Source organism: Manis pentadactyla, chromosome 6 (assembly GCF_030020395.1).
Source record: "Manis pentadactyla isolate mManPen7 chromosome 6, mManPen7.hap1, whole genome shotgun sequence".
Classification (NCBI taxonomy): Eukaryota; Metazoa; Chordata; class Mammalia; order Pholidota; family Manidae; genus Manis; species Manis pentadactyla.
In genome coordinates this window covers 43811986-43822993 of record NC_080024.1, presented here as the reverse complement: position 1 = coordinate 43822993, position 11008 = coordinate 43811986, and the positions used below count along the sequence as shown (strand labels likewise).

Below are 11008 nucleotides of genomic sequence, written 5' to 3'. Positions count from 1 at the left end.
ATGCCTAAGGTAGCTTGATTTAATAGAAAAATGTAGACCATGTAACATAATTTATATGTTGGCTTACTCAAAAAACCCAACCCAACCACCTTCTGGATTGCCTTCCTAAACTCTCAAAATGCAGAACCTAAAAACCTCCCCTGCGGTCTTTTTCAGCTAGGTATGGCCACATAATTTGCTTCTATACATTGAATGAGGTTCAAGCATAACCGGAAACAGCATCTTCTCTCTCATCTGTAATACAGATGTGATGGCAAGAATTGCAGTAGTTTCTGTGCAAGGGGAGCGAGGTCGGTGCCGCCAGCGAATGCCGCCGGGAGGAAGGCGTAGCCGAGCACAGCGCGGGTCCCACATCTGGTCTCGGCCGGGCTCGCTGTGCGGACGGGACGGCGGGCCGGATGCGGCGGCCGCTCCTGCGGACAGGGCCGGTGGACCGTAGCACGGAGGGAACCGTCGGACCGCCCTTTCCCGGGGGCGCTCGCGAGCTACTGACTGCTGAATACGGCTGCGGCGTCGCCTGCAACTATTGCTCAGCCCCCGGACTAACGGATTCTGCGAAAGCGCCCAATGGCTGGCCCCCCTCGACTGACGGCCCTTCAAGCCACTAAGCGCGCGGAATCTCGCGCAAGCCCGCCCCCATAAACGTCCCTCGCGGCCAATGACCGAGCGGCGCCGTGGAGCAGGCAGCCGTTGGGAGCGCTCGCAGAATACGTTAGTCTGGCGGCTGCGTAGTAACTGCAGGCGCTGCCGCCTTCCTATTCAGCAGTCCGTAGAGTTGCGAGGGCCCCTGGGAGAGGGAGTTCCAGTGGCTCCCTCCGTGCTTCGGTCTGCCGGCCCTGTCCGCAGGAGCGGCCCGGCGCAGATCAGATGTTGGAGCTGCGCTGTGCTCGGCTACGCCTTCCTCCCGGCGCGCTTGCCCTGGCGGCACCGACCTCGCTCCCCAACCTCTGATCTCCTTTTCGCGCCCGCTGGGCCCCCGGCGCGGCTCTCGCCCCTTCTCGGCTCTCCCGCGGTGGGCGGAGGGCGGCGATCAACCCAGACTTGGAGCCGCCGCCCCGGCCGGAATTGAGCCAGTCCAGCTCTGCCACCTCCAGCCTGGCGCCGTCGGGCGGCGCTACCAGGAATCCCGATGCCGCCGAGGGCCTGCCTTCGGCCTCGGCGGTCGCTGAGGGACAGCCGCGCAAGAACAGCTCGTCCCGCCGCAGCGCGTGGGGGCAACCTGTCCCACGCCGACCGTATCGCCAAGGCCATCGAGAGCTTGGGCGCGAAGCAGCTCACGCTACCGCAGATCTACGGTGGATGGTCAAGAGCGGGCCTTGCTTAAGGGATGAAGGCGACAGCGACAGCTCTGCGGGCCGAAAGGTGCGTGGCCTCGGGGCACGGTCGGACCCAGACGGGGCACGGGGACCCCTGCCTCCGCCTGAGGGGGCGGTGGAGCCGGATGAGGGGGCGGCCGTGCAAGTTGCGCGGCAGGCAGTGCGTCGCCTGTGGGGCCGGGAAGCGGCAGACGCGGGTGTTGGGCTCGCTGGGCCCGGCCATGGGTCGGGAGTCGGCGCTCTTTGCCTGAGGGGCTGCCCGGGAAGGGAGGGAAGTGGAGCAAGTGCGCCGAGAGCGGCAGTCCGAGCGGCCAGCGAAGTTCGTCGGGGCAGCGGGCAGAGGGGCTCGCCGGAGCCGCTGCTCCTCCATCCAGGACCGGTGGTGAGGGCGGCTGCTCTCCGCCCGGCCTGGGGCCGCGCTGCCGACCTGCTACCGCCTTCCGGGGCCGCCGGCGGAGGAGACGGGCCGGGCCGCGCAGACGGGGAGGCCGGTGGGCATTTTGCCGTGTGTGTATTTTTTTGTCGGGGGCCTCGAGGGCGAGGGCCGGGCGAGCTGAAGTTCAAGTGTGACCCGCGGAGGAGCGGCGGGGAAGAGGCCTCCCGGAGGCAGCACCTTTAGAATTAAAGGTTTTTTTCATGAGGTACCTCTCGTATTTTTTATTTGGGAATGAAGTTTCTTTACTTTGGTCTGCGAATTGACAGTCGTTTTCTTGTATTTAAAAATTCCTGTCTTTCAGTCATTATTTCTTCTCTGATCTTTACTGTGTCCCTCCTTCTGCCGACTTTGGGCCTGATTTGTTGTACTTTTACCAGTTTCAATAATTGTGATTTTATACTATTCATTTGGGGTTGTTCTTCCCTCTTTAAATAGGCCTGGATTGCTATATACTTTCCTCTTAGAACTGCCTTGCTTTGTGCTGTTGTTGTCATTTGTCCATATATTGCTTGATCTCTGTTTTAATTTGGTCATTGATCCATTGATTATTTAGGAGCATGTTGTTAAGCCTCCAAGTGTTTGTGAGCCTTTTTGTTTTCTTTGTACAGTTTATTTCTAGTTTTATACCTTTGTGATCTGGGAAGTTGGTTGGTAGAATTTCAATCTTTTTCAATTTACTAAGGCTCTTTTTGTGGCCTAGTATGTGGTCTATTCTGGAAAATGTTCCTTGTGCACTTGAGAAGAATGTGTATCATGCTGCTTTTGGGTGTAGGTTTCTGTAGATGTCTGTTAGGTCCATCTGTTCTTTTTTTCTTAATTTATTTTTTAAATTTTGGTATCATTAATCTACAATTACATGAGCAACATCATGGTTACTTGACTCCCCCCTTTATCAAGTCCCCACCACATACCCCTTGACAGTCATTGTCCATCAGTGTGGTAAGATGCTGTACAATCACTGCTTGTATTCTCAGTGTTATACTGCCTTCCTTGGTTAGGTTTATTCCTATGTTGTTGTTTTTTTTTTTGATGCTATTGTGAATGGAATTGTTTCCCTGATTTCTCTTTCTATTAGTTCATTGTTAGTGTATAGGAAAGCCACAGATTTCTGTGTGTTAATTTTGTATCCTGCAACTTTGCTGAATTCCGATATTAGTTCTAGTAGTTTTGGAGTGGAGTCTTTAGGGTTTTTTATGTACAATATCATGTCATCTGCAAATAGTGACAGTTTGACTTCTTTACCAATCTGGATTCCTTGTATTTCTTTGTTTTGTCTAGTTGCCATGGCCATGACCTCCAGTACTATGTTGAATAACAGTGCGGAGAGTGGGCATCCCTGTCTTCTTCCCAATCTCAGAGAAAAAGCTTTCAGCCTCTCGCTGTTCAGTATGATGTTAGCTGTGGGTTTATGATATATGGCCTTTATTATGTTGAGGTTCTTCCCCTCTATTCCCATTTTGCTGGGAGTTTTTATCATGAATGGATGGTGAATTTTGTCGAATGCTTTTTCAGCATCTATGGAGATGATCATGTGGTTTTTGTCCTTCTTTTTGTTGATGTGGTGGATGATGTTGATGGATTTTTGAATGTTGTACCATCCTTGCATCCCTGGATGAATCCCACTTGGTCATGGTGTACGATCCTTTTGATGTATTTTTGAATTCGGTTTGCTAAAATTTTGTTGAGTATTTTTGCATCTACGTTCATCAGGGATATTGGTCTGTAGTTTTCTTTTTTGGTGGGGTCTTTGCCTGGTTTTGGTATTAGGGTGATGTTGGCTTCATAGAATGAGTTTGGGAGTATTCCCTCCTCTTCTATTTTTTGGAAAACTTTAAGGAGAATGGGTATTATGTCTTTTCTGTATGTCTGATAAAATTCCGAGGTAAATCCATCTGGCCCGGGGGTTTTGTTCTTTGGTAGTTTTTTGATTACCGCTTCAATTTCGTTGCTGGTAATTGGTCTGTTTAGATTTTCTGTTTCTTTCTGGGTCAGTCTTGGAAGGTTGTATTTTTCTAGAAAGTTGTCCATTTCTCCTAGGTTTTCCAGCTTGTTAGCATACAGGTTTTCATAGTATTCTCTAATAATTCTTTGTATTTCTGTGGGGTCCATTGTGATTTTTCCATTTTCGTTTCTGATTCTGTTGATGTGTTTTGACTCTCTTTTTCTCTTAGTAAGTCTGGCTAGAGGCTTATCTATTTTGTTTACTTTTTCTCAGAGAACCAGCTCCTGGGTTCATTGATTTTTTTCTATTGTTTTATTCTTCTCAATTTTATTTATTTCTTCTCTGATCTTTATTATGTCCCTCCTTCTGCTGACCTTAGGCCTCATTTGTTCTTCTTTTTCCAATTTTGATAATTGTGACATTTGAGTATTCATTTGGGATTGTTCTTCCTTCTTTAAATATGCCAGGAATGCTATATACTTTCCTCTCAAGACTGCTTTTCCTGCATCCCACAGAAGTTGGGGCTTTGTGTTGTTGTCATTCATTTCCATATATTGCTGGATCTCCATTTTAATTTGGTCGTTGATCCAATGATTATTTAGGATCATGTTATTAAGCCTCCATGTGTTTGTGAGCCTTTTTGCTTTCTTTGTACAATTTAGTTCTAGTTTTATACCTTTATGGTCTGAAAAGTTGGTTGGTAGGATTTCAATCTTTTTGAATTTACTGAGGCTCTTTTTGTGGCCTAGTATGTGGTCTATTCTGGAGAATGTTCCATGTGTACTTGAGAAGAATGTGTATCCTGTTGCTTTTGGATGTAGAGTTCTATAGATGTCTATTAGGTCCGTCTGTTCTAGTGTGTTGTTCAGTGCCTCATGCATTGCATTCTATTTCCTCCTTTAATTCTTTTAGTATTTGTTTCACATATATTGGTGCTCCTGTATTGGGTGCATGTATGTTTATAATGGTTATATCCTCTTGTTGGACTGAGCCCTTTATCATTATGTAATGTCCTTCTTTATCTCTTGTTACTTTCTTTGTTTTGAAGTCTATTTTGTCTGATACTAGTATTTCAACACCTGCTTTTTTCTCCCTGTTGTTTGCATGAAATATCTTTTTCCATCCCTTGACGTTTAATCTGTGCATGTCTTTGCATTTGAGGTGAGCCTCTTGTAAGCAGCATATAGATGGGTCTTGCTTTTTTTATCCATTCTGTTACTCTGTGTCTTTTGATTGTTGCATTCAGTCCATTTACATTTATGGTGATTATTGAATGATATGGGCTTATTGCCATTACAAGCTTTAGATTCGTGGTTACCAAAGGTTCAAGGTTAGCTTCTTTACTACCTTACTGTCTAACTTAACTCGCTTATTGAGCTATTATAAACACAGTCTGATGATTATTTCTCTCCCTTTTTATTCCTCCTCCTCCATTCTTCATATGTTTGGTGTTTTGTTCTCTCCTCTTTTTAGGAGTGCTCCCCTCTAGAACAGTCCCTCCAAAATACCCTGTAGAGGTGGTTTGTGGGAGGGAAATTCCCTCAACTTTTGCTTGTCTCAGAATTGTTTAATCCCTCCTTCCTATTAAATGATAATCATGCTGGATACAGTATCCTTGGTTCAAGGCCCTTCTGTTTCATTGCATTAAATATGTCATGCCATTCTCTTCTGGCCTGTAAGGTTTCTGTTGAGAAGTCTGATGATAGCCTGATGGGTTTTCCTTTGTAGGTGACCTTTTTTCTCTCTCTGGCTGCCTTTAATACTCTGTCCTATCCTTGATCTTTGCCATTTTAATTATTATGTGTCTTGGTGTTGTCCTCCTTGGGTCCCTTCTGTTGGGAGTTCTGTGTACTTCCATGGTCTGATCGATTATTTCCTACCCCAGTTTGGGGAAGTTTTCAGCAATTATCTCTTCAAAGACACTTTCTGTCTCTTTTTCTCTCTCTTCTTCTGCTACCCCTATAATGCAGATATTGTTCCTTTTGGATTGGTCACACAGTTCTCTTAATATTATTTCATTCCTGGAGATCCTTTTATTTCTCTCTCTGTCAGCTTCTATGCGTTCCTGTTCTCTGGTTTCTGTTCTGTCAGTGGCCTCTTGCATTTTACCCATTCTGCTTATAAATCCTTCCAGAGATTGTTTCTTTTCTGTAATCTCCCTCCAGACGTCATCCCTTAGCTTTTGTATATTTCTCTGCAGCTCCATCAGCATGGTTATGAGCTTTATTTTGAATTATTTTTCAGGAAGACTGGTTAGGTCTATCTGCTTCTCAGGGCTTGTCTCTGTGATTTTGGTCTGTCTCAAACTCTGCCTTTTCATGGCAACTGAGATAGTTTGCGGAGCTGGCGCAAGTGACAGCTGGGAGAATGTCCCTTCTTGTTGGTTTGTGGCCTTCCTCTCCTGGGAGAACATCGACCTCTAACGGCTTGTGCTGGGCAGCTGCACGCAGACAGGGCTTCTGATTCTTGCCCGGCTGCTGTGGGGTTTAGCTCCCAGGTTGCTGTGGGTGTGGCCTGTGTTCGGCTGCTGCTGCGATGTGGCAGAGCCGCGTCAGAGGGGAATAGGCCTGGGGGCTGTTTATCTACATGAGGGTCCTCCGAGCTGCACTGCTGCCCAGGGGGTTAGGGCACCGGAGTTCCCTGGGATTCCCATCTACTGGGATAAGTGTCCCGGAACACTTCCGTCCATCTGTGGGGTCCCTGTCCCTTTAAGACTTTCAAAAAGCACTCGCTATTCTTTGTCCCAGGGGCGCTGGCTGTGGGGACCCGCTCACAGGTCTTACAGTCCTGTTTCCCTAGTGTCCATCAACCCACGCACACAGCGTGTCTGCGCTCTGGTGCGGATGGCTAGGTCTGGGTATTTAGCAGTCCTGAGCTCCCTCTCCTCCCTGCTCCGACTCCTCTCCTCCCGCCAGGAGCTGGGGTGAGGGGCACTCGGGTCCTGCTGGGCCGCGGCTTGTATCTTACCCCCTTCGCAAGGTGCTGGGTTCTCACAGGTGTGGATGTAGTCTGGCTGTTGTCCTGTGTCTTCTGGTCTCTCTTTGAGGAGGAGTTGTATTTGTTGTATTTTCAAGTATATATGTGGTTTTTGGAGGAGATTTCCGCTGCTCTACTCACGCTGCCATCTTGGCTCCGCCTCTCCTAGGCAGTTTTGCATGATTTGTATTAGTATTGCAAAAACTCACTTGACTTCATAACTATACCAGGTTTGTTGTGGCATGCCTTATTAAAAGAGTCATTCAAGGTAAATGCATTTATATGTGGCATAATAACAGTGTCAATCAATACTTTCTCACACACACTCAATTATCATAGCTAAAACACATTTCACACTGTTCTTTTTACCTTGTGGTCATTTTTGTACCTTCAGAGCCAATGTCCTGCTATAGTTAAGTGGACTGTGAGAATTGATGGTAAGAAAAATACAACCAGTAGATTGGCTTAATAGCAACTATGACTTGTTCTGCTCTAAACAGGAGAACAGGTCAAGTCTTAGTGTTGGGGATTTGAACAGGAAAAAACAGAGTCAGTTAGCAATAGCATAGCAACTGAAAGGGTGCTATTAGGGACTTGGTGCATTGACGTTGTATAAAAACTGAAGTTATGAGGGAGCAAAAACTGGTTAAGCAGAAGAAACCACATAGCAAAGATGAAAAGGAAGGAGAGAGAACAGTAATACTAAGAAAGCCAATTCAGCTCTTGATGGAGAGAGAGGTCAGCCAGCCCTCAGAGCTTGTTCTCATCCAGTTCCTGCATCGTTACGACAAGCTCCCATTAGTTGAAATAAATTAAGGGAATCTCTTTTCACTGCCTAACCAATCCGTGTGATAATAAATGTGACATAATTAATTTTTTTCCCTATAAGCACACTTTGTTTTAGTACTTATTTAAAATTCTTGGTAAGAAATAGGCAATGATATGGACATGAAATAAAGTTTTACTAGGATCTATGACTTTTAATACTTTACTCTTACATTATTGCTTGATAAATTTATGGTGGCAATCATGCCTGAGAGATTAGAAAGATCATTTTTGTTTCATTATAAAGAATCTCCAGAGATGTAGTTTTTCAGTAACAAATTTTTAAAGAACTGGGCACCAATTTTTGCAGTAAGCCTGGAGCAGATGTTAGGAATGCCACAACATGATGAGGAATATATGTTCATTTAAGAATGGCACTGAGTCTGGATAAAAGAACATTAGAGCAGTGAAATTGATGTGGGGAACATATTAAAGGTACTGATAGGGTGCCTTGAAATGCCCTGGCTGGCCATATTCACTTTTCTATTTCATCAGGAAATTACAATGGCTTAATAATGTACCATTTTAAAATTATTATTCAGAAAGGGTAATTTATTTTCTGTAAATAGCAAAGTCAGAAATTGAAAATAGCAGGTATATTACATTTAGGATAGTTCCAGGAATATGTTGCAGTTTTGTACTACTATGTAAAAACATTGCGAAGAGATATTTAAAGAAGAGAATCAGTCTTACATAAAAACATGAGTACATATATGTGAAGTAAGCAGCTATCAAGAGATATATTCTGGCTGCAATACCAGGGATGTACATATATTTATAGTTTGAACATCTTGGATGTGATTTAAAGGATGTTATTCACTGAAGTTTGGAAATGTAAATTGTTCTGTCTTCTCTAAAAATAGCTTATCTTTTCTAAAATCCTTCATTCACAATATTTATTACTGATATCACATCTGATTTATGTTGTTTTCATAAATTGTTTCTTGGGGTAAAATTGTACTCAGTTAAATAGTAATTTAAAATCTGTCTTCAAGACTATAACAGAACTGTGCTGGTATGACATATTTTTAAAAGTGTGTTTTACTTGAAGACTATCATGGTTCTGAAACTGGCAGTTCTAAATGAAATAACTGCTTAAACTGCTTGCCAGTAGAGAGTTTACCTGGTAAGAAAAATATTGGAACCAGCCAAGCTGGAAGGTGTCTTAATTTTTATCTCATTACAACTACAAAAATGTGTTTTGCTGTCTTAGGAATATTTCTTTTCTATTTTGCCTTCTCCAAAGTTTGAGTCACTTGCTAACCTCATGGAGCCATAATCCTGTGGAGCTTTTGGTCCATTTAATTCACTGAAACTGATGAAAATTGAGAAGGAAAATTCACCACCTTACTGAAATGAGATACTAATTGATTTAAACATAGGAAGAAACCCAAATATAATACTCTGGAGACTGCCACCTTAACAAAGGTGGTAGAATAATGATATAGTATTTTTGCCTTTTTAAAAAACTTGTATATAACAAAGTCAGAGAATAAGGAATTGATCCATTTCTATAATTTGATGTATTGAGGACATTTAAGGAAGTTATTTGACTAAAGAAAACATGTTTTTACCAAGTGAAAACATTTGTGATTGAATCCAATGTGACTACATTTTTTTGAAGCTTATATCAGACCAACAACTCTTTAGTTTACAATATTTTAAATCAGTTGTTCAATCACGGATGGATGGGGGTTACAATAGTTGTAGCTTCCTTAGGTTTAATGTATTTATTAACTTCTGCATTTAAGTATATATATCTTATGATACTAAGCGACAGGGGCAGTAGAGGAAGGCAGGCATGATCAAATCATGTCTCAATGTGGGTATTGTATATCATGTTAAGGATTTTTATCTCTAAGATCAGTAAGAAATTACTGAGTGATTTTAAACAATTGCATTTTTGTTTAGAGATTAGTCTAGATTGGAATGGAGGCAAAAATAAGTGTTGAGAGAAGAACTTTGTTACATTAGTCCCAGTAAGAGCTAGTAAAAATGTGACTGTAATGGACCAAATGTTTGTGTCCCCTTAAATTCATATACTGAAGCCCTAGTCAGTATATGGTATGATGGTATTAGTAGGTGGGTCCTCTGGGAGGTAATGAGGCTTAGATGGATTTCTGAGGGTAGAGAGCCCATGATGGGATTAGTGTGCTGACAAGAAGAGGAAGAGACCAGAGCCCTTGCCTTGAGTGTGCATGCACCAAGGAAGAGCTATGTAAGCACCTAAGGAGAAGGCAGCCATCTACTGGCCAGGGAGGTGGCCTCACCAGACCCCAAATCCGCTGGAGCCTTGATCTTGGTTTTCCCAATCTCCAGAACTGTAGGAAAGAAATGTCTCTTGTTGAAGCCACTCAGTCACAGGTATTTTATTGTAGCAGACTGAGCTGACTAAGACAGCGACCTAGGGAGGTTGTACCATAGATGGGGAATTTGGATGGTTTGAAACATTTATAAAATAAGCTGATAGACTTGATGAAGATTTGTAAAACAGGAAATGGGCAAGTATCAAAGGTAACTCTTCCAGTTTTGCATTCTGTTTCTGGATGGACAACGGTATCATTCACTGATGAAGGGGACTAAGTTTGAGAGAGCATGTAATGACTTAATCATATTTTTTTCTTTTTTTTTCCCTTTTTTTATTTTTTATTTTTTTTATTTTGGTATCATTAATCTACAATTACATAAAGAACATTATGTTTACTAGGCTCCCCTCTTCACCAAGTCCCCCCCACATACCGCTACACAGTCACTGTCCATCTGCGTAGTAAGATGCTGTAAAATCACTACTTGTCTTCTCTGTGTTGCACAGCCCTCCCCGTGCCCCCCACGCACTATACATGCTAATCGTAAAGCCCTCTTTCTTTTTCCCCGCCCTTATCCCTCCCTTCCCACCCATCCTCCCCAGTCCCTTTCCCTTTGGTAACTGTTAGTCCATTCTTGGGTTCTGTGAGTCTGCTGCTGTTTTGGTCCTTCAGTTTTCCTTTGCTCTTATACTCCACATATGAGTGAAATGATTTGGTACTTGTCTTTCTCCACCTGGCTTATTTCACTGAGCATAATACCCTCTAGCTTCATCCATGTTGTTGTAAATGGTAGGATTTGTTTTCTTTTTATGGCTGAGTAATATTCCATTGTGTATATGTACCACATCTTCTTTATCCATTCATCTACTGATGGACATTTAGGTTGCTTCCATATCTGGGCTATTGTAAATAGTGCAGCGATAAACATAAGGGTGCATCTGTCTTTTTCAAACTGGAGTGCTGCATTCTTGGGGTAAATTCCTAGAAGTAGAATTCTTGGGTCAAATGGTATTTCTATTTGGAGCATTCTGAGGAACCTCCATATTGCTTTCCACAATGGTTGAACTAATTTACATTCCCACCAGCAGTGTAGGAGAGTTCCCCTTTCTCCACAACCTCGCCAACATTTGTTGTTGTTTGTCTTTTGGATAGTAGCCATCCTTACTGGTGTGATGTGATATCTCATTGTGGTTTTAATTTGCATTTC

The 11008-nt window shown here is 43.5% G+C and overlaps 1 protein-coding gene across 1 annotated transcript in view; it reads left to right on the top strand.

Annotated features, from left to right (window-relative positions):
• The first annotated feature begins 664 nt into the window (after positions 1–664).
• The window catches only part of WDR75 (WD repeat domain 75), a 104681-nt gene continuing 94337 nt past the window's right edge, over positions 665–11008 (top strand). Inside the window, exon 1 of the mRNA XM_036881699.2 lies at positions 665–1362. Within this exon, the coding sequence (XP_036737594.2) occupies positions 1328–1362 (35 nt within the window). The 5' untranslated portion in view covers positions 665–1327. The remainder of the gene's footprint in view (positions 1363–11008) is intronic.